This window comes from Anabrus simplex, chromosome 5, assembly GCF_040414725.1.
Source record: "Anabrus simplex isolate iqAnaSimp1 chromosome 5, ASM4041472v1, whole genome shotgun sequence".
Taxonomy (NCBI): Eukaryota; Metazoa; Arthropoda; class Insecta; order Orthoptera; family Tettigoniidae; genus Anabrus; species Anabrus simplex.
The window spans coordinates 409,335,086-409,359,996 of record NC_090269.1 but is presented as its reverse complement, the minus strand read 5'-3'; the positions used below and the strand labels follow the sequence as shown (position 1 = coordinate 409,359,996).

General features: G+C 40.7%; 1 protein-coding gene across 4 annotated transcripts in view; it reads right to left on the bottom strand.

The window, feature by feature from the left end:
- LOC136875017 (hemolymph lipopolysaccharide-binding protein) overlaps positions 1 to 24,911 on the bottom strand; it is a 97,880-nt gene that overhangs the window by 34,441 nt on the left and 38,528 nt on the right. For 3 of the 4 annotated variants that reach the window (XM_067148735.2, XM_067148734.2, XM_068227959.1), the window contains exon 2: positions 2,158 to 2,343. In XM_067148735.2, the coding sequence (XP_067004836.2) occupies positions 2,158 to 2,319 (162 nt within the window). In that variant the 5' untranslated portion in view covers positions 2,320 to 2,343. Of the gene's footprint in view, positions 1 to 2,157; positions 2,344 to 23,064; positions 23,106 to 24,911 lie in introns of those variants that run through there. The other variant, XM_067148736.2, reaches the window with a different exon arrangement.

Sequence of the window (24,911 nt, the reverse complement as noted above, 5' to 3'; positions counted from 1 at the left end):
GACTGACCGCAGAAAGGCATAACAGTCTCCAATTAAGATGTATGTATGTATGTATGTATGTATGTATGTATGTATGTATGTATGTATGTATGTATGTATGTATGTATGTATGTATGTATGTATGTATGTATGTATGTATGTATGTATGTATGTATGTATGTATGTATGTATGTATGTATGTATGTATTAAAATATAACCCTCATAAATTCATCAATGTTACGAAATTTCTCAAAATAAAGTCAGATTCCCTCCTTCATTTATAACAGCGCGAGTTTTGTGATTTTTAGTGCATGTACCAGGTTTTAGTCGATACATGCGTACATACCTGTCTGTTTGTATTGCATACTAGCTGATGTACCCGTGCTTCGCTAGGGAATTGTACACTGTATACAGTATACTCGTAAGTAGTGAACACGTTGTGAGTAGGATTGCAATAAATCGCATAGCTCTCAACCTTACCCCGGAAACGCGACTTGAAGTCACCATACGTCTTTCCTCATGTGAAGCCAGTCTCAATCCAGTTGGGGAGTTTTCATTATAATGGTAGGCCCACTTGTCTACTCCCAGTCAGAATCGATTTGGGCATTTTTCATTATAATGGCAGGCGCTCACTCTCCATCTGCCTTTCTACATCCTCAGAAAGACTGTCTTTATGATTTTCCAAACTGAAGTCAACAAAGATCATTACAATGGCGACAGTACGAAGGTCGCGATTAAAATCAATGCTAAAATATAAATACTTGATCAACTGAAAAATTGCACTTGTTCTCACTTTTAACGAACAGCACTACACTGCCGATCTAACAGTCCAAAGTTCCAGAGCTTGAATTACCAGGCCCCATACAGCCGCGAGCACTCCTCTCCCCTTTCGTTAAGTGTGCATACTGCTCATTACAATCAGTGCCTCAGCGTAGGGATCGAGTACCTGGAATATTATGATGAAACACTGTGTTACGTACCATTAGTTACCAGCAAATTTATGAACCAGAGGATTGTCATGCTAAAGAAGAGAATTATCTAACTCCCCAGCTACTTCCTGCCAACATTCATGCACGAGGTTATACTCGGTACGCAGCAGTAACCCCATCCATCGGAGATGAGAGGCAGGAGAAGACACAAAGCAAATCACAACAAACAATGGTCAATTTAATGTTTTTGTTGTCCAATTTTATGAGCTTTCTATATTGTTGGAATTCACATTTATTTTTCTTCCGACTCCGTGATATTAGGGCATCAAATGTAAAGTGAGTTATCCTTTCTTTCGGAGTGTCAGACCCCTTCCATTTTCCTCTCTGATTAGTGTTATATAGAGGATGGTTGACCAGTTGTACTTCCTCTTAAATCAATAATCACCACCACCACCACCACCGGTCTTATCATAGTCGGTACGGTAAAACAGAATAAGGCATAAATGATCGGAAATTGTATTCTCCATGACTTATGTAGTACTTTTCGATAGGACCAATATCATAAGTAACTAAAAATTAAAATTTTAGGCGCCTACCCCTAAACTACGATTTCAACCAGAGTAGATAACATTATTTATAGCGTAGACTGTAGTTCCTTATTTCTCGACTTTACATATCGATTTTCATTCAATTCTGTTCACACATTTTTTTATGGATCGGTGTTGATATGGACGTGGCAACAAAAATCAAAATTCATGAATATCTCTATTATCATAGCCGATACGTTAAAAATGTATAAGACATAAATGATCAAAAATGCAATTCTATATTACACTAGTTATATAGTATTTATCGAGAGGACCACTAGTAACATAAATATTTGAGAATTAAATTTTAGGCCTTCCTCTAAACTACCATTTCATTCAGAGTGAATAAAATTATTTATGGCCTACATTGTAGCGACTTATTCCCCGACTTTACATACCGATTTTCATTAAATTCCCTCCAGTCGTTTTTTCGTGATGCGTGTACAGACAGACAGACGGACAGACAGACAGACAGACAGACAGACAGACAGACAGACAGACATAAATTACGGAAAATTCAAAAGTACATTTCCTGGTTACTGTGAACATGACCGATACAGGAATACCATTATTTTTTTTTAATTCTCAGTAATATATTACATACGTATATATAGATGAATCCACACCTTACCCTATATGTCAGATGTTGATTGTTGCTTACCGACACAATGCGGTGGCTCGTCTCATTCCTTCGGCTGCGGACCGTGTAACGGAAGGACTCGCCATTTATCGCTGAGCAGAACGTTTCAGACTCCGCTCCATTCACCAGACACAGCGGTAGCAGTAGAAGAAGGAAGTTGAGAATGGCGTTCATGCTGTCCATTTCTCCTTGAATGTTGCCTTACGCCTGATTCACAAAACATGAAATAAATTTCTTGATTAATTATATTCACCTAACAGCGGTAGTCATAAAATTACTATTAATGTTCAAGTGTTACTTTATTCCTTCAATCGAAGAAATAGTCATTGCATTCAACCTCCAGCATAATGGATTATTTTTATTACTCAAAGTCACAACTTACGTTGGAGGGTTAATTTTACTTGAGTTTTTAAGCTCTGTCTTACATTTGGACATCGTGTCTATTGAAGTACAAGTATTGGTTACTATATTTATCAACAACATGAGCAAAACCAAAAGATAAAGAAAACACATGGATGCTGAGTCCAGCGTAAAAGCTGATCTGTCCCAGGAAATCTTTCCGCACTTTTGATCGATGACTGACAGGGTAGACACAAAGTGAACAACTTGTATGAGCTGCCTTTCCCAAAACACAAATTGATCTGCAGTAAGCGCTAATCTGACATGAAATAAACAATCCTTAGTGAAGTAGACGTCTGAACTGAATTATAACACATACGAGAATGTTACAGCGACGTTATAATAACAATTTTTCGTCTGTTTATGATTTGTATATAGATGAATGGTACGTTATAATCAACATTATTTCGAATGTATCCCATAAACTTCGGGAAAGCACATTATCAGTAACTGATGAATGTACCATGAAGTTGTTTAGTGATGCTACTTGCGTAAGAACTGAAGAACACTCGAACAGTAAAGGCGGCGCTATTGTTCAGGAACCGGCAGTTACACGTATTTCAAAGAATTATATTCGTCCTAATCATGCCCTGGGAAAAGGAACTTGGAAAGGAAGAATTTATTACATCTACTTTTTGAAGGTCTACAGCAGGCTGGAATTAGAAACCGCTTGTCTCTTTCCTGGGTATTAAGATGATAGGATTCATATCGAAACTTAGTCACACTGATCTCCGTATTCTTTTGAGAATGTTGCCATCCTGCGGGCCAATAGATCAAGGTGCTAATCCACGGTTAACACCATCACACACGTGGACTTGGGTCTCATGCCCGACCTCATGCCAAAATGGTGTGTGAAAGACGTAATTACTATAGCGTATTTTTGTGTTGTGTTGTCCGAATATGAAGAGACTAACGTTGGAACAAACGCAAACAACCAGTCCCCTATCCAGAAGAAGGAATCAGATGCGATTTAAACCCGCTACACACCAGGGACCCGGAAATCGTTCAAGGGACCCTCTCAGACGAAGATCCCGATACAGGCTTTATAGTGAAGGAATAGGACTCATGAGCAAATGTGCTTTATTTACTTTAAGCGATTCTCTGTCCATTGGAAGGTTTTAACCCAGCGTCGGTCGAGCCTACTAATGTCACGTAATAGGTCGAAGTGTTAGCGCGACGCTCACGTTTTTCTCACGTATATCAGTCGCACCTTTTTCTTGCTGGGAAGTTTTTATTAGTATCTTTGTCATATTTTGGAATATATTTCTTTAATTTTACTGTGTTTATCACATTTGGCTAGAAAATACAAAAGGAAGTAAGTCGAAATGGCTCATTATACAAATAAAGTGCTAGTGCAGTAATCAAACGACAAATATTATTTCAGATGTAGGGAATCTGTTCACACACACACATGTTGTTAAATATGCATAATGATATACTGTATGTGGGGAAATAGATAATTACATAAGCGTACTTTAATATTCTGAACGTTTTTCCAGTCTGCTGCTTGATTCACTGCTGACATCAATGGCTTCTTTCTCGCCATAGAACTGACGACATACGGTTATCGCATGTTCACCACAAATTGTTGCCTCGCCAGAATTCCACCGAACTGTAGAGAAACGATTTTTCTTATCGGGCAGAAGTAGGCATACCTCACCCTCTCCCTATTCTTTACGGGTTGATGCGAACATTTTGTTTCCGGGTACTGGAGGTATTTCTTTATTCGAATCTTCAGGTCGTTCTTAAGTCCTTCCTTTGAAATTCTTGCCACCATATGGTTTCTTGTGGGATCTAATGCCAGAGTTTTTAAAAATGTTCCCCGTCCATTTTGCTGTCAGTGTTGCAAAATATTTAAAAGTGTAAAAATATTCTGAGTAGCCAACGGCAACGTACTCTGGCAACAGTGTACTGTGACTGCATCTTATCAACGATATCTACACCTCCTTTCGTGAGATTATAGAATGTCACCATTGTTGACTTCTCTTCCTTGCCGGTAGTTGGATTAATGTCATTGGAATCATGCATACTTGAAACAAGAACAACATTTCCGCTCTTTCTGGGAGCATACGAAACAACTCTACAATCTTGTTCGAGTGCGAATAGACTCCTGTTTACAGGCCGTTGCATCGTATTTACAATTTCAGGTGGATGTTCTACCTTATAGTTTTCAGTGTCCCTACCACACTCAAGTTTTAGTGGTGAAGAAGTTCATGTGTAAGTGGAACCGATCAATTGTCCATTGTAACATTCCATCCCGACCCTTCGATTGGTTCGACGAGTGTCTTGACGATGGCACTCTGGGCCACATAAATCTCCATATTCGATGTATAAAACATCCTTGAATATATCAAAGAAAATACCTTGTGGTCATATTTGGCCGGCTTCTTTGGCATAAACAGTTTAAATTTACATTATCTTGAAATGATTCGAGCATTTCGTCAGCTGTAGCGTAGTCATAAATGCTGTAGCTCTTCACACATCTTTGTACAAAATCTTCAAACACATTTCTAATTGGGGTTAGTCTATCGAGTGCTTTCCTTGCCAACCTTGTCCTAGCAGCATCAAAACGAAGACCTCTCAACAACAACAGGAACCTTCGGTAGCTCATTGTAAGTCGAAAATACTCTAGTGCAGTCCCGTCCTTACTCCATAAATCCGCAACAACATGGTGCGACGATTTCTGCTTGCCCGCAAAATAGAGCAGACCTAAAGCGGCCTTTGTTTCATCAGTTCATCACTCTCCCCGTTTTAGATACCTCGAATTTCTATAAGGTCATCATTTGTGTACGTAGTTATTTCTCCAATCATTTCATCAGGGAAAAATAGTTTCCATACATCAAGAACAGTGTTTGAATTTTTACAATATCTCCCTTGACTCCAGGTGAATGAACAACTATATTTCTGCACCTCCTACGTGTCTGTTGGCGGGCTGAATGAGTATGCAAAACGGTCTCTTGGTCCTCCACGAGACGTTCTGTTATTCCTTACCCTTCATTGGCAGATTGTTTGTTTCCACTACCATGGCCACTATTATTGCACTGATCAGTGTCTGAATCAACTGGACACTCTAACTCTTCAGAACCAATATCTATGTCGTAATCAGATTCTTCTAACAGCCTCTAGATTACCTGAGCTTCTGAACGGTCCATCCCTTATTGCTGAGTACAGTATGTACTACAGATAACTACCCGTGCACTGAGATAATAAACAAAGAACCCTCAACATTCACTTATTAATCTGAATGTTAACACACGGAGTCTGATTATTCAATAATCACAACAAAACACAATGATGAATTATTCTGAATTTCACTAACATCATCGGTCGAGGTGTCAGCGCTGTGCTCATGACTTCACAAACAGCAGTCTAATTCACTCTGATGACTGGTGTGAAAGCCGCTGCCAGCATTATTCAATTCCTAACACATCAGTGGTCAGTTAGGCGGCAGCACAGGCCAGTAAAACAAGAGAATAACAAGCGGCGGCTCGAAAAATTCCAACGAGCTAGAATAATATAGAGAGGCAGAAGTGCTGCCCCTCTTGTCAGTGGTCACATAAACAAGGGGGCGTGTCTCTCGAATGAATAAAAATGTTGAAAATGTGCATTATAGAATCGCTGGGGTAAAATTAAATACCGTTGGCCGAAAGCATAAATCATTATTAATAAAAGAGTGCGAATATCGCCACTTCATCCATGTTGGGGCGCGAGGCCAATATCACTATCAGATGATTATAGGGTAGTTCGAAAAGTATATAAGAAGAAACTTCATACATTGACATACTAACTAGCTGAAAAATCTAAAAAGAGTTTTACTGCTCGGCTGTTGTGGTTAAGCGTAAATTACTATAAAACCGTAGGCATAAATGAATATCTATGACGGAAATACTTTAAGCGAAAGGATCCTATGATAGGTTACAACCTTATTCTGATCATATTTTTATACGTATTGCATCGTTCTAGAAAACCAAGAATAACGAGATGAATCGTTGAACTGACCTTGCGTCACCTCGTAATCTGCAGGCGTTCGGTCTGAGCAGCGGTCGCTGGTAGGACAAGACCCGCCAGGGATGTGGTGTCATGGCGTTCTTGTTTTATCCCCATGAGTACCACTATAATTGTTTATTATAATTATTTATGGTATCGTATCATAGTGAGATTACTAGCTGTAAGGTAACCTTGAAAGTTGCCCATTATGAAGTATGGCCTAATTTTAGATATTAAGGCGACTGGCATCTACAATAAAGCACAAGACACAGAGCGTGACCCATAGCCTTCAGGACTATCATGGAGATAAAAAGGAAGGAGAGTCCCTGAATGTCAAGCTTCAGTGAATCATACATCACCAACAGCAGGTGGAAACGAAATGAATTCTCAAGAGAAAAACGTAAACAGGTACTAAGAATCATAACTTCTCATAAGTCAAAAAACGGGAACATTATCAATCACCATACATACGCAGCACCTTACTCCGATTAGTGCAGCCGTACGCTGAGCATACGGCTGGCATTCTTGAACACGAGAATTTAACTTTTTCACTTCTTAAAACTTACGATGTTCAGTTACCAAGCACAATCTCCTTGTCACCTGACCATATGTTCTCGCGCCAACCCGCTTTGTTTTGGCAACTCGAAACATGGCTGCCCTTCATGCACTTGCCTCCACAAGGAGCGCTGCTGTCGGGCACAGAGCCCCTCTACGTTATTCTAGCTAGTTGAAGAATCTAATGTTAGCGCTGAGGTTCCCCGAAGACGGATGGCGGGTTAAATAATTCTTCCACTGCAGCGGAAAATAATTTTGGAGCAGTCGAGGTCCCGTTCGTAACGCCGTTCTGAATTTCAATAAATCTTGTACTGCTTTGATGGAAAGTAATATAAAGTAGATATATATTTTGCAAGTTGCTTTACGTCGCACTGACAGAGATAGGTTTTATGGCGGCAATGGGACAGGAAGGGGCTAGGAGTGGGAAGGAAGCGGCCGTCGCCTTAATTAAGGTACAGTTCCAGCATTTGCCTGGTGTGAAAATTGGAAACCACGGAAAACCATCTTCAGGGCTGCCGGCAGTGGGGTTCGAGCCCGCTATCTCCCGAATACTGGACACTGAGCGCACTAGAGTAGATATCAAACTACTTTATTTCTCATATTTTCAAGTAATTGCTACATACATATTCATCTCGGATTTAGTGTTCCTATACGCAAGTCGAAGCTGGTGACGTTCAATTTTCTCTGAGAGCCTGCCTACCAGCTTTTTAGTTTGTGCGAACATCACGGGAAAGAGAGAATTATTTTAGTTCGGTGTTATTCGGAAAGAGCAAAGGTTTTATACTCTTTTGATAAGTATAGCGTGGTGCAGCAATATTAGGAACAACAAAACAACTTTCTACCTGAATATTAGTTTTATAGAAGAACAGTAAACTACAAAAATATAATAATCTTCAGGATTTTCACCGTGTGAGATATCCGAATGACAGTTACATATTAACTTAAGGAATGGTCTTCATAGGCGTAATTACACTAACGACGTTGTAAATAAAAGGTTCAATTCTCGTGATAGGTTATGAGGGTATTTAGGGTAAAGATGTATCGGAGAGGGTATCTGCGTAGACACAAAGAAAACTGCGGTTCCAATGTATGGGACCCGCATCAGGATTGCTTCGTACCAGAATTGGAAAAGATTTTAAGGAAAGTAGCATCATTTCTCATTAGTGAATACCCATAAAAGGGTTATGTTACGAAAATGTTGCTTATTTCGGGCTGGGAAGACCTGGGAACAAGGAGACGAGCTGTCAGTGGAGAGACGCAGTGTGATGACTTTACCTAGATATTTAAACGTACCTTTAAAGGTAACAATGATGAACTGAAATTTCAGAGGGCAGTTCGGCTGAATATTCCTTTGTAAGAAGAGGAATTTTAGAACGGATGAATTAATCAAAGCGAGTGTTCGATGCATTTCCAAACACATTGAAATCATCTAAGAAAACACTAGGTAACAATTGATAGGGAATATACCAGATCGAGGTTGATTGATTGATTGATTGATTGAGTGATTGATTGATTGATTGATTGATTGATTGATTGATTGATTGATTGATTGATTGATTGATTGATTGATTGATTGATTGATTGATTGATTGATTGATTGATTGATTGATTGATTGATTGATTGATTGATTGATTGATTTATTGATTGATTGATTGATTGATTGATTGATTGATTGATTGATTGATTGATTGATTGATTGATTGATTGATTGATTGATTGATTGATTGATTGATTGATTGATTGATTGATTGATTGATTGATTGATAAACTAAAGATTCCCTTGACCTCAGTTGCCCTAATATCCATAGCCGGAGTAAATGGAATGGGTAGCCTAGCCTGTCTTAGGGCCATAAAACAGATAAACAATTGCATTACGCTCATTGTTGATAATAATGAGCTTTGTCTTCGGCTGACACCTATGTACTCAAGATGTCGAATTGCCGCCAGTAGTATAATTCGATGGTTCGGCCGCCTCCTCCTCCTCCCGCGGGAAATTTGAATTCTGGCGGGAAATTTGAATTTTGGCGGGAAATTTGAATTTTGGCGCGAGATTTGAATATATAAATAAAACCACGTGCCTTTTGACAGCTGTCATCGACAACAACGCATCGCTAACCTCACTGCTGCCATCCTGACGGGCCTAAACCTCAGTAGTGCCAACTTAACCTAACTAGCGCGAGGTAAACAAATCCACGTGTTTTTGACAGCCACGTGCTTTTTGACACACAACAGCGCATCGCTAACCTTAATACTGCCATCTTGACGGGCCTAAACCTCAGTGGTACCAACTTAACCTAACTAGCGCGAGGTAAACAAATCCACGGGCTTTTTGACAGCCACGTGCTTTTGATAGACAACAACGTATCGTAAACCTCAGTACTGCCATCTTGACGGACCTAACCCTTAGTGGTACCAACTTAACCTCACTAGCGTGAGATAAACAAATCCACGTGCTTTTTGACAGCTGTCATCCGCCATCTTTAAACTACAGAGAACCGTGCTGCCCTCTTTATCGCAGTAGCTGCAAATTCGTCACCTGTCATCCGCAGCGCTGCCATCTTCGCGGGCCTAAACCTTAATGCTACAAACTTAACATCACTAGCGCGAGATAAACAAATCCACGTGCAGCTGCCATCCGCCATCTTTAACCCATAGAGAACAGTGCTGCCCTCTTTAGCTACTTACATTTGAAATGTGGTACGTCACAGCTGTCATCCGCCATCATGCATCGCAAACATCATTGCTGCACTCTTTAGCTAGATACCTTTGAAATGTAGTGGCGGCAATTTGAAAAATTCTTTATGCTCTTGTTTGCAAACAAACCTATGCGCTTTTTTTGACAGCTATCATCAACCATCTTTAATCCAGAGAGCACCGTGCTGCCCTCTTTGTGCCGGTGGCAAATTCCACATGCCTTACAAACTCACGTGCTTTTTGACAGCTGTCATCCACCATCTTGCATCACAAACCTCAGTGCTGTACTCTTTAGCTAGATACCTTTGAAATGTGGTGGCGACCAATTCCACGTGCTCTTGTTTGGAAACAAAACACGTGCTTTTCTGACAGCTGTCATCCGCCATCTTTAATCAATAGAGCACTGTGCTGCTATCATGCGGGTAATTTCGTCAGCTGTCATCCGCCATATTTAATCCACAGAGCACCGTGCTGCTCTCTGTAGTAGCGGGCAATTTGAAAATTCTGTTAGCTGTCATCCGCCATCTTTAATCAAGAGATCACCGTGCTGCCATATTTAGCTAGATACCTTTGAAATGTGCTGGTGGCAAATTGAAAAATTTCACGTGCTCTTGTTTAGTAAACAAACTCACGCGCTTTTTGTCAGCTGTCATCCGCCATCTTACATCGCAAACCTCAGTGCTACACTCTTTAGTTGAAAAATGGTGGCGGCTAATTTAAAGAGAAAAATTCTACAGCAGCCATCTCTCGACGCTAATTGCACAAGATGGTGGCTATACATGACTCCTTACAGGTGCTTATGCAAGATGATCGCTATACATAGGTTCTTATGAGACGCCCTTGGGATGCTTGCGTAAGATATCGGTTATACAAGGCTCCTTATGAGACACCCTAGGGATGCTTGCGCAAGATGGTGGTTGCTCTTATGAGGCGGCTTAAGGATCCTTGCACAAGATGGCTAGAGACGCCCCCTAAGGATGCTTGCGCAAGATGGCGGCTATACATAGCACCTTATGGGAGAGCCTAGGGGGTGCTCGCACAAGATGGCGGCTACTCTTATGAAGAAAGCTAGCTTAGAGGCTACTGCGCAAGATAACGGTTGCTGTTATGCATGCGGTGGAGAGCAAATTGAAATTCTATGTGCTTAATCAACAGAGCACCCTGCTGCCCTCTTTAGCTGAAATGTGGTGGTGGATAATTTGAAAAATCCTTTTGACAGGTGCCATCTTTAAACAATGACGACTATACATAGGCTGTTAAGACCTTATCATTCTCCTCCTCCTCTTTCTCTACCTCCTCGTCCTCCTCCACCTCTTATGTCAAGGCATAGCTTTATATCGAACAAGTTTAAACCTGCATCGCGAAGGCAAGCGCGTGCAGCGATAACATTATTGTACATGTTTAGACTTGCGAAACATAAGAAGAGTAGAATCAAACGCTGTACTCGATACAACATGTGATCAGAACATTGATTGATGTGTTCAGAACACAAAATAAGTGATCAAGACTAGAATTGAACACTGTACTCGATGTCGTTAACTTCAACATGTGATTGAAACTTTGTTTGGTGTGTTCAGAACACTACATAAGTAGAATCGAACGCTGTACTTAATACAACATGTTAGGGGATACCTTTGTTCTAAGAAGATCAGATTGAAACATAACAAGACTAGAACTGAACACTGCACTGTGCTTGATTGATGTGTTCAGATCACTAAACAAGTAGAACCGAACACTGTACTCGATACAACATGTTAGGGGATACCTTTGTTCTAAGAAAATTAGATTGAAACATAACAAGACTAGAATCGAACACTGCACTCGATGTCGTTAACCTTAACATGTGATCAGAACATTGATTGATGTGTTCAGATCACTAAACAAGTAGAACCGAACACTACTCGATACAACATGTCAGGGGATACCTTTGTTCTAAGAAAATTAGATTGAAACATAACAAGACTAGAACCGAACACTGTACAACATGTTAGGGGATACCTTTGTTCTAAGAAAATTAGATTGAAACATAACAAGACTAGAATCGAACACTGCACTCGATGTCGTTAACCTTAACATGTGATCAGAACATTGATTGATGTGTTCAGATCACTAAACAAGTAGAACCGAACACTGTACTCGATACAACATGTCAGGGGATACCTTTATTCTAAGAAAATTAGATTGAAACATAACAAGACTAGAACCGAACACTGTACAACATGTTAGGGGATACCTTTGTTCTAAGAAAATTAGATTGAAACATAACAAGACTAGAATCGAACACTACACTCGATGTCGTTAACCTTAACATGTGATCCGATACAACATGTTAGGGGATACCTTTGTTCTGAGAACATTAGATTGAAACATAGCAAGACTAGAATCGAACACTGTACTCGATACAGCAAGTGATTAGAACATTGTTTGATGTGTTCAGAGCAACGGTACAACTTCAATGATTTACCTAGTGTAAAAATCAAAAACACACACTGTGCACATATCGCATAGCTATCTCGCCTATCACTTGCCTAGTACGAAAATCAAAAACACACTGTGCACATATCGCATAGCTAACTCGGCAACACTTCAAATGATTTGCTTAGTGCGAAAATAAAAAATCTATACCGCGTAGCTAACTCGTTCACCGCACTGCTAAGACGCTTAGTAATTGCAAATACACTGATATATGTCATGCGAAAATCAAGAAAGCACACTGCGTAGCCAAATCGCAAGGTCACTCGCTTAGTAATTGCAACACGACTAGAACACTGATACACGTTACTCTTTTTTTTTCTTTCTCGAAACACACACACGCACACGGATAAGAATGTTGTGAGATACTACATACTTACATTTTTTTTAAATAGGGGGGATGAAAGATCATAAATTATATGTACACATGTTGTCTCCTCCAAGTTGTAAGACGAAATAGACGCAGTACTGCGAGTTTCCGCTATAGCTGGCGAACGGAAGTAACATGATATCTCAGCAAAAAAAAAAAATACGCGTGAGCTTGCATACATGCATGTCAGACACAATGATGGATACCGCGATTCAAATCCTGGCAACTTACGCCGTCAGGAAACGCATCCGGCTAGATCATGTAATTACACGTTATGACGATCGCGCAGGTCCCTCGCCTAGCATTTGCTATTTTTTACGGCTTCCGACAGTAGGAGTTCGAACCTGCTATCTCCCGAAGTAGCGAGAATGATTGCGGGTACAAGAGTGTTGAGGGTGATTCATTTGTCGGATGGGGGCGATCCTACTGTTGCATTACATTCTCAGGTAGTTTCGAGGGCGTGCAAAAAGCCAGCATTAAGTAAGGGCTGTTGATGGGGACGTTAAACCTTGTGCAGACTCCTTCGAAAATGATTGTGAGTACAAGATCTTGATAGTGATTCATCTGTCGGATGGAGGCGATAAGCTGTGTACAGGCTGAGGGCGTGCGTAAAGCCAGCATTAAGTAAGGGCTCTTGATGGGGACGTTAAACCTTATGCAGACTCCTTCGAAAATGATTGTGAGTATAAGATGTTGATGGTGATTCATCTGTCGGATGGAGGCGTTAAGCCTTGTGCAGGCTTCTTCGGTAGGAGTAGGCTATGTGCCGGCACCGGGTTTTACCCTCTCCCTACGGTAGTATATTACATTCTTAGGTAGTTTCGAGGGCATGCAAAAAAGCCATCATTAAGTAGGGCTGTTGATGGGGGTGTTAAACCTTGTACAGGCTCCTTCAACAGGAGTAGTCTATATGCCGGCACCGTGCAGGCTCTTTCGATAGGGGTAGGCTATGTTCTGACACTGTGTTTTAACCTCTCCGTACAATCATAATATTTTATGTTAGGAACTTACACGAGCTAAATGCTACGCGGCTAAGGAAACGTTGCGTGAGTTATAAGTGGCTTATCAGCACGCAGTGTCCTCGTTCAAGGTTACTACAGCCGGAAGGTGAGTGTACAATTTCAGTTAACACATGCATTCCGCACTTCGCTCTGACTAACTGCGCCGATACAACTTCAAAGATAGTGTTCTATGCGGTAGAACAAAAAATGTAACCCATAGCCCGTTCCTAAAGCTTAAAACTGTAAATGTTTGGAGCTCCTGTTTTTACAGCTAGATGTGGTTCCTAACGTAACAGGGCCAGGATTACAAATATATTTTACAGCCGAGTGACCCCTTCCATAACATGAGATTTTAAATCACAAGTATCTGTTTTACGGCCGGTTGTCCTTCCTGACGCGATATTTTAAATCACAAGAATCTGTTTTACAACTGGATGCCCTTCTAGCATTTAAAAAAGCAGTATCTAGCCTCTTACATCATACACTATTGTTTTACTGTCGGTTGCCCTTCCTGACGTGAGATTTTAAATCACAAGAATCTGTTTTACAACTGGATGCCCTTCTAGGATTTTAAATAGCAGTATCTAGCCTCTTACATCATACACTATTGTTTTATAGTCGGTCGCCCTTCCTGACGTCAAAGAACTGGGATTAAGAATCTGTTTTACAACTAGATGCTCTTTTTAACACGAGAATCGGGGTTTTACAGCTAGATGCTCTTCTTAGAATTTTAAAAAGCAGTATCTATCCTCTTACATCATACACTATTTTTTTACGGTACGGCCGGTTGCCCTTCCTGACGTGAGATTTTAAATCACAAGAATCTGTTTTACGACTGGTTGCCCTTCCTGACGCAAACTGGAAGTATCTAGCCTCTTACATCATACACTATTGTTTTCGACCGGTTGCCCTTCCTGACGTCAAAGAACTGGGATTAAGAATCTGTTTTACAACTAGTTGCCCTTTTTAACACGAGAATCGGTGTTTTACAGCTAGATGCACTTCTTAGATTTTAAATCGCAGTATCTAGCCTCTTACATTATACACTATTGTTTTACGGTACGCCCGGTTGCCCTTCCTGACGCGAGATTTTAAATCACAAGAATCTGTTTTACGACTGGTTGCCCTTCCTGACGCAAAACTGGCAGTATCTAGCCTCTTACATCATACACTATTGTTTTCGACCGGTTGCCCTTCCTGACGTTAAAGAACTGGGATTAAGAATCTGTTTTACAACTAGTTGCTCTTTTTAACACGAGAATCGGGGATTTACAGCTAGATGCTCTTCTTAGTGCAGGAACTAAGATTTTAAATCGCTGTATCATGAACTATTGTTTTACAGCCGGATGCCCTTCCTGACGCGAGATTTTAAATCGCAAGAATTTGTTTTAAGACTAGTTACCCTTCGTGATGCAAGAAGTAGGATTTTAAATCACAAGAACTAATTTTACAGCCGGGTGTTATTTTTGATGAGAGAAACAAGATTTTAAATTGTGTCGCACACCACAAACTATTGTTTAATAACTACATGCCCTTCTTGACTCATAAACTATTAGTATCTAGCCTCTTACATCATACACTATTGTTTTACGGTCGGTTGCCCTTCCTGACGTCAAAGAACTGGGATTAAGAATCTGTTTTACAACTAGATGCTCTTTTTAACACGAGAATCGGGGTTTTACAGCTAGATGCACTTCTTAGATTTTAAATCGCAGTATCTAGTGTTACACTTCACAAGAATCTGTTTTACGACTGGTTACCCTTCCTGACACAAAACTAGCAGTATCTAGCCTCTTACATCATACACTATTGTTTTCTACCGGTTGCCCTTCCTGACGTCAAAGAACTGGGAATAAGAATCTGTTTTACAACTAGTTGCCCTTTCTAACACGAGAATCGGGTTTTAACAACTAGATGCTCTACTTGGTGCAGGAACTAAGATTTTAAATCGCTGTATCACAAACTATTGTTTTACGGTCGGATGCCCTTCCTGACGCAAATCTAAGATTTTAAATCGCAAGAATTTTTTTTAAGACTAGTTACCCTTCGTGATGCAAGAAATAAGATTTTAAATTACAGTATCTAGCCTCTTACATCATACACCATAGTTTTACGGCTATTTACCCTCCTTGACTCGAGGACTAAGATTTTAACTCGCGATAATCTGTTTTACTGCTAGATACCCTTCCTAACGCGAGAACTAAGATTTTAAATCACAAGAATTAATTTTACAGCCGGGTGTTATTTTTGATGAGAGAAACAAGATTTTAAATTGTGTCCCACACCACAAACTATTGTTTAATAGCTACATGCCTTTCTTGACACATAAACTATTAGTATCTAGCCTCTTACATCATACACTATTGTTTTCGACCGGTTGCCCTTCCTGACGTTAAAGGACTGGGATTAAGAATCTGTTTTACAACTAGTTGCTCTGTTTAACACGAGAATCGGGGATTTACAGCTAGATGCTCTTCTTAGTGCAGGAACTAAGATTTTAAATCGCTGTATCATGAACTATTGTTTTACAGCCGGATGCCCTTCCTGACGCGAGATTTTAAATCGCAAGAATTTGTTTTAAGACTAGTTACCCTTCGTGATGCAAGAAGTAGGATTTTAAATCACAAGAACTAATTTTACAGCCGGGTGTTATTTTTGATGAGAGAAACAAGATTTTAAATTGTGTCGCACACCACAAACTATTGTTTAATAACTACATGCCCTTCTTGACTCATAAACTATTAGTATCTAGCCTCTTACATCATACACTATTGTTTTACGGTCGGTTGCCCTTCCTGACGTCAAAGAACTGGGATTAAGAATCTGTTTTACAACTAGATGCTCTTTTTAACACGAGAATCGGGGTTTTACAGCTAGATGCACTTCTTAGATTTTAAATCGCAGTATCTAGTGTTACACTTCACAAGAATCTGTTTTACGACTGGTTACCCTTCCTGACACAAAACTAGCAGTATCTAGCCTCTTACATCATACACTATTGTTTTCTACCGGTTGCCCTTCCTGACGTCAAAGAACTGGGAATAAGAATCTGTTTTACAACTAGTTGCCCTTTCTAACACGAGAATCGGGTTTTAACAACTAGATGCTCTTCTTGGTGCAGGAACTAAGATTTTAAATCGCTGTATCACAAACTATTGTTTTACGGCCGGATGCCCTTCCTGACGAAAAACTAAGATTTTAAATCGCAAGAATTTGTTTTAAAACTAGTTACCCTTCGTGACGCAAGAAATAAGATTTTAAATTACAGTATCTAGCCTCTTACATCATACACCATAGTTTTACGGCTATTTACCCTCCTTGACGCGAGGACTATGATTTTTACTCGCGATAATCTGTTTTACTGCTAGATACCCTTCCTAACGCGAGAACTAAGATTTTAAATCGCAAGAATTAATTTTACAGCCGGGTGTTATTTTTGATGAGAGAAACAAGATTTTAAATTGTGTCCCACATCACAAACTATTGTTTAATAGCTAGATGCCCTACTTGACGCATAAACTATTAGTATCTAGCCTCTTACATCATACACTATTGTTTTAAGGTCGGTTGCCCTTCCTGACGTTAAAGGACTAGGATTTTAAATCGCAGTATACGCGACAAATCTGTTGTAGCGGGTTTTATAACTAGATGTCCCGGCACCGGCACATAGCCTACTCCTACCGATGAAGCCCGCACAAGGCTTATCACCTCCATCCGACAAATGAATCACCCTCAACACTCTTGTACCCGCAATCATTCTCGCTACTTCGGGAGATAGCAGGTTCGAACTCCTACTGTCGGAAGCCGTAAAGAAATAGCAAATGCTAGGCGAGGGACCTGCGCGATCGTCATAACGTGTAATTACATGATCTAGACGGATGCCCTTCCTGACGGCATAAGTTGCCAGGATTTGAATCGCGGTATCCATCATTGTGTCTGACTTGCATGTATGCAAGCTCACGCGTATTTTTTTTTTGCTGAGATATCATGCTACTTCCGTTCGCGAGCTATGGCGGAAACTCGCAGTACTGCGTCTATTTCGTCTTACAACTTGGAGGAGACAACATGTGTACATATAATTTATGATCTTTCATCCGCCTATTTTAAAAAAAACATGTAAGTATGTAGTATCTCACAACATTCTTATCCGTGTGCGTGTGTGTGTTTCGAGAAAGTAAAAAAGATTAACGTGTATCAGTGTACTAGTCGTGTTGCAATTACTAAGCGAGTGACCTTGCGATTTGGCTACGCAGTGTGCTTTCTTGACTTTCGCATGACATATATCAGTGTATTTGCAATTACTAAGCGTCTTAGCAGTGCGGTGAACGAGTTAGCTACGCGGTATAGATTTTTTATTTTCCCACTAAGCAAATCATTTGAAGTGTTGCCGAGTTAGCTATGCGATATGTGCACAGTGTGTTTTTGATTTTCGTACTAGGCAAGTGATAGGCGAGATAGCTATGCGATAAGTGCACAGTGTTTGTTTCTGATTTTTACACTAGGTCAATCATTGAAGTTGTACTTTTGCTCTGAACACATCAAACAATGTTCTAATCACATGCTGTATCGAGTACAGTGTTCGATTCTAGTCTTGCTATGTTTCAATCTAATGTTCTCAGAACAAAGGTATCCCCTAACATGTTGTATCGGATCACATGTTAAGGTTAACGACATCGAGTGTAGTGTTCGATTCTAGTCTTGTTATGTTTCAATCTAATTTTCTTAGAACAAAGGTATCCCCTAACATGTTGTACAGTGTTCGGTTCTAGTCTTGTTATGTTTCAATCTAATTTTCTTAGAATAAAGGTATCCCCCGACATGTTGTATCGAGTACAGTGTTCGGTTCTACTTGTTTAGTGATCTGAACACATCAATCAATGTTCTGATCACATGTTAAGGTTAACGACATCGAGTGCAGTGTTCGATTCTAGTCTTGTTATGTTTCAATCTAATTTTCTTAGAACAAAGGTATCCCCTAACATGTTGTACAGTGTTCGGTTCTAGTCTTGTTATGTTTCAATCTAATTTTCTTAGAACAAAGGTATCCCCTGACATGTTGTATCGAGTACAGTGTTCGGTTCTACTTGTTTAGTGATCTGAACACATCAATCAATGTTCTGATCACATGTTAAGGTTAACGACATCGAGTGCAGTGTTCGATTCTAGTCTTGTTATGTTTCAATCTAATTTTCTTAGAACAAAGGTATCCCCTAACATGTTGTATCGAGTACAGTGTTCGGTTCTACTTGTTTAATGATCTGAACACATCAATCAATGTTCTGATCACATGTTAAGGTTAACGACATCGAGTGCAGTGTTCGATTCTAGTCTTGTTATGTTTCAATCTGATCTTCTTAGAAGAAAGGTATCCCCTAACATGTTGTATTAAGTACAGCGTTCGATTCTACTTATGTAGTGTTCTGAACACACCAAACAATGTTTTAATCACATGTTGAAGTTAACGACATCGAGTACAGTGTTCGATTCTAGTCTTGATCACTTATTTTGTGTTCTGAACACATCAATCAATGTTCCGATCACATGTTGTATCGAGTACAGCGTTTGATTCTACTCTTCTTATGTTTCGCAAGTCTAAACATGTACAATAATGTTATCGCTGCACGCGCTTGCCTTCGCGATGCAGGTTTAAACTTGTTCGATATAAAGCTATGCCTTGACATAAGAGGTGGAGGAGGACGAGGAGGTAGAGAAGGAGGAGGAGGAGAATGATAAGGTCTTAACAGCCTATGTATAGTCGTCATTGTTTAAAGATGACACCTGTCAAAAGAATTTTTCAAATTATCCACCACCACATTTCAGCTAAAGAGGGCAGCAGGGTGCTCTGTTGATTAAGCACATAGAATTTCAATTTGCTCTCCACCGCATGCATAACAGCAACCGTTATCTTGCGCAGTAGCCTCTAAGCTAGCTTTCTTCATAAGAGTAGCCGCCATCTTGTGCGAGCACCCCTAGGCTGTCTCATGAGGAGCTATGTATAGCCGCCACCTTGCGCAAGCATCCTTAGGGGGCGTCTCTAGCCATCTTGTGCAAGGATCCTTAAGCCGCCTCATAAGAGCAACCACCATCTTGCGCAAGCATCCCTAGGGTGTCTCATAAGGAGCCTTGTATAACCGCCATCTTGCGCAAGCATCCCAAGGGCGTCTCATAAGAACCTATGTATAGCGATCATCTTGCACAAGCACCTCTAAGGAGTCATGTATAGCCACCATCTTGTGCAATTAGCGTCGAGAGATGGCTGCTGTAGAATTTTTCTCTTTAAATTATCCGCCACCATTTTTCAACTAAAGAGTGTAGCACTGAGGTTTGCGATGTAAGATGGCGGATGACAGCTGACAAAAAGCGCGTGAGTTTGTTTACTAAACAAGAGCACGTGGAATTTTTCAATTTGCCACCACCACATTTCAAAGGTATCTAGCTAAATATGGCAGCACGCTGATCTCTTGATTAAAGATGGCGGATGACAGCTAACAGAATTTTCAAATTGCCCGCTACTACAGAGAGCAGCACGGTGCTCTGTGGATTAAATATGGCGGATGACAGCTGACGAAATTACCCGCATGATAGCAGCACAGTGCTCTATTGATTAAAGATGGCCGATGACAGCTGTCAGAAAAGCACGTGTTTTGTTTCCAAACAAGAGCACGTGGAATTTGTCGCCACCACATTTCAAAGGTATCTAGCTAAAGAGTACAGCACAGAGGTTTGTGATGCAAGATGGTGGATGACAGCTGTCAAAAAGCACGTGAGTTTGTAAGGCATGTGGAATTTGCCACCGGCACAAAGAGGGCAGCACGGTGCTCTCTGGATTAAAGATGGCGGTTGACAGCTGTCAGAAAAGCACATGGGTTTGTTTCCAAACAAGAGCGTGTAGAATTTACCACCTTCACATTTCAAAGGTAAGTAGCTAAAGAGGGTAGCACGGTGCTCTCTGGATTAAAGATGGTTGATGATAGCTGTCAAAAAAAGCGCATAGGTTTGTTTCCAAACAAGAGCATAAAGAATTTTTCAAATTGCCGCCACTACATTTCAAAGGTATCTAGCTAAAGAGTGCAGCACTGAGGTTTGCGATGCAAGATGGCGGATGACAGCTGTGACGTACCACATTTCAAAGGTAAGTAGCTAAAGAGGGGAGCACGGTGCTCTCTGGATTAAAGATGGCGGATGACAGCTGTCAAAAAAGCACATGGCTTTGTTTCCAAACAACAGCATAAAGAATTTTTCAAATTGCCGCCACTACATTTCAAAGGTATCTAGCTAAAGAATGCAGCACTGAGGTTTGCGATACAAGATGGCGGATGACCGCTGTGACGTATCACATTTCAAAGGTAAGTAGCTAAAGAGGGCAGCACTGTGCTCTATGGATTAAAGATGGCGGATGGCAGCTGCACGTGGATTTGTTTATCTCGCGCTAGTGAGGTTAAGTTTATAGCACTAAGGTTTAGGCCCGCCAAGATGGCAGCGCTGCGGATGACAGGTGACGAATTTGCAGCTACTGCCATAAAGAGGGCAGCACGGTGAGTTTGTTTACTAAACAAGAGCCCGTGGAATTTTTCAATTTGCCACCACCACATTTCAAAGGTATCTAGCTATAGAATGCAGCACGGTGATCTCTTGATTAAAGATGGCGGATGACAGCTAACAGAACTTTTCAAATTGCCCGCTACTACAGAGAGCAGCACTGTGCTCTTTGGATTAAAGATGGCGGATGGCAGCTGCACGTGGATTTGTTCATCTCACGCTAGTGAGTTTATGTTGGTACCACTAAGGTTTAGGTCCGTCAAGATGGCAGTACTGAGGTTTGCGATACGTTGTTGTCTGTCAAACAGCACGTGGCTGTCAAAAAGCACGTGGATTTGTTTAGCTCGCGCTAGTTAGGTTAACTTGGTACCACTGAGGTTTAGGCCCGTCAAGATGGCAGTACTGAGGTTAGCGATGCGTTGTTGTCTGTCAAAAAGCGCGTGGCTGTCAAAAACACGTGGATTTGTTTACCTCGCGCTAGTTAGGTTAAGTTGGCAGTACTGAGTGTTAGGCCCATCAAGATGGCAGCAGTGAGGTTAGCGATGCGTTGTTGTTGATGACAGCTGTCAAAAAGCACGTGGCTTTGTTTACAAAATCAAATCTCGCGCCAAAATTCAAATTTCCCGCCAAAATTCAAATTTCCCGCCAGAATTCAAATTTCCCGCGGGAGGAGGAGGAGGCGGCCGAACCATCCAATTATACTACTGCCGCCAATAGTAGGCTCAGCAGCTACTACTGTATCTAATATGTTTCTCCATCTTCTCAATATTAAATCTACTGAAATGTGGCAGGCATTGGTGAAAGAAGTATCTGCTACTACTTCTGTTACTAAAATGTTTTCATTCGTTCCCCGAAGGGAGAGGCGGGCCACTGAGACGGTGATGCTGTCTCTCAGGCCGGGAGATTTGTTACGGTGAAGGACATGCTCGGAGAAGGTGAAGAGTTCGGCGGCCGTGGCCTATACTAGGAACTGTCCCGGCATTCGGCTTAGTGCAGGAGAATGGAAAATCACGGAAAACCGTTTTCAGGACAGACAACGGTTAGGGCCAATGCAGAGCCATGGTAGAGCCGTGGCTACCCCTCCGCTGCTCGGTTGGCCGGTCAGAGTGCAGAGCTGTCGGACCACGGGCCAACCGTGGCCACTTGTGGACCGAGACCCACTCTGCATTTACTAACAGAAGAATCTCCTTCCTATGTCTGTTAGGGACATTTTCTTATTGTCCTCGTACCATAAATTATATTTTCCTGCATGTCAGTACTGAGACTCAGTTATATTCATCTATGTACCCGTATGCCTTGTCTGTCCGGCTGTCTCATCCAGCCATGTTCTCAGCCTGGGTTCAGACATGCTCCAATGGACAGCCTGAGGTCCATGAGTTTTGTAAGTTCGGGTAGGCATTAAATTAACCTATATTGTTTTAAAAACTAAAAGTTAATATTGATAAAATAATATTAATAGTGTTAATAACACAAATAACAATCATATAAAGGTAAACCTACCCTTCAATCCCGTTTCCTGATGCGGGGTCAGGGATGAAGTGAGAAGGATATTATGTGACACGTTTTTACGGCCGAATGATTTTGCTGACACCAAACTCACCTAAGGAGCTAACTAAGATGAAACGAAATTGGATAACGACGAGGAAGGAATCGACTGTGGCCTATGAATAGCAATTGTCTGGCAGTAAAATTGGAAATCCACAAGAAATACTTCATAATAGCTAACGGAAAGGTTCGAACCAACTCCTGCTCAAGAATTCAGAGCTCCACTCAATAGTGGTAGCGCCTTAACAAGCAAGGCCACTCAGCTCGGTAAATTATTATTATTATTATTATTATTATTATTATTATTATTATTATTATTATTATTATTATTATTGATATTATCAGAAAACCAAAATTGTCAGTACCTGGAATTGAACGTACAGTTCCTGACACTTGTGATGTCTCGAGAACTCGTATCATCGTGTTGTAATTTTCCAATATAAATAAGGGGCTTTATGATCGGGGAATCACTGTACAATCTCTCAATGGCTCGCAGTTCGGTGGGTTTAATCTTATCGAATGCGGTTAAGGGGTCAAATTTGTTGACTATTAATAAGACATCATTATGTAATTATCGCATGCTTTAAAATGAACGACAATGAAATCTTATTCAGTATGTTTGGTAGACTGCGTGTTCCTGTTTCTGTCAAGATTTAAAAAATTACGTTATCTTCTTCCGAAATTCGAGAATTTTTGTAGGCGGTTCATCTGTATGTACGTGGTATGTACCGAACTCTCAGCGAAGAGATGGTGGGGATAGATATTTGTATACGAATAACCTTGAATAGATTTATTGAAAGTAGGAAGCATGACAATATGAATATAAAATTAGGAAGAGAACTGGGGATTAGAATATTTTACCCTGGGAGATATTCGAGATTTCTCAGATTCTTTGAAATCACTAAAGAAATGGCCATGTAGAAAGCTAATAGTGAATATTTTACCTGAATCTGCCCCTTTATATTGTGCGCGTTTAATAGTTGTTGGAGGTTTTCCTACTGATAAGTTTATCAGGGGGGAAGGTACCTAAATTCGAGCTTTAGTATTGCTGATCAAAATCTTAGTATACCCGACGTTTGCACCTATATTGCAGATTTCGTCATTGTTGCAAATAACTGTAAGTTCAAATGCACTTCTCATTTCATTTCTATTAGGAAAAGGGGACTCTCATGTGTCCCAACGTTGATAAGACGAAGACAACCATGTTGAAAGAGCTGTGAACCGTTCTTAAAGTTGAGCATTGTCAGAAAAACCAACCCGTTACTGAAATAACCTTAACACTTAAAATACCAGACGAGTTGGCCGTGCGGTTGGGGGCACGCGGCTGTAAACTTGCATCCTTGAGATAGTGGGTTAAAATCCCACTGTCGGCAGCCCTGAAGATGGTTTTCCGTGGTTTCCCATTTTCACACCAGGCTGTACCTTAACTTAGGCCACGGCCGCTTCCTTCCAACTCCTAGGTCTTTCCTATCCCATCGTCTCCATAAAACGTACCTGTGTCGGTGCGACGTAAAGCAACTAGCAAAGAAAGAACACTTAAAATGCGGGATATATAAAGAATGTTATTCAAGTAAAATGTATTGATACTGTGTTCTCTTGAATCCGTGGCTTAGGCGACAGCGCGTCGGCTTCTCACCGCTGAGTTCCGCGGTTCAAATCCCGGTCACCCTACATGAAATTTGTGCTAGAAAAAGCGGAGGCAGGGCAGTTTCCTCTCCGGGAAATCTGGTTTTCCCTGTCATCTTTCATTCCAGCAACACTCTCCACTATCACTTAATTTCATTTGTCAGTCATTAATCATTGCTCCAGCGGAGTGCGACAGACTTCGGCAGCCTATCCTCGCCGCAAAATGGAGGCTTCATTCATTCCATCCCTGACTCGATCACTGACTGGATAATAGGTTGTATGTTTTCATTTTCATTGTGTTCTCTGTTTGAATGACAAAGATCTGTATTTTTCCCGTTGTAACAGAGCTCCGAGTGACTTAGTTTATTTGTCCATATCCATTTTATCATTTTCTGATTGTCTTCAAATATGTGATCTCTAATACTTTTACGTCTTCCCCAAGGTTGTGGTGTGATTTTTCTGCGTTTGTCTCCTAGTACTAGCATGTATATTCCTTTAACGTTCAGTCTTTCGTGAGAGTATCTACTTTACTCCATGACTCTGCTAAATAACTACTCTGAATTCCGGCTAGAGTTAAGAATGAGAG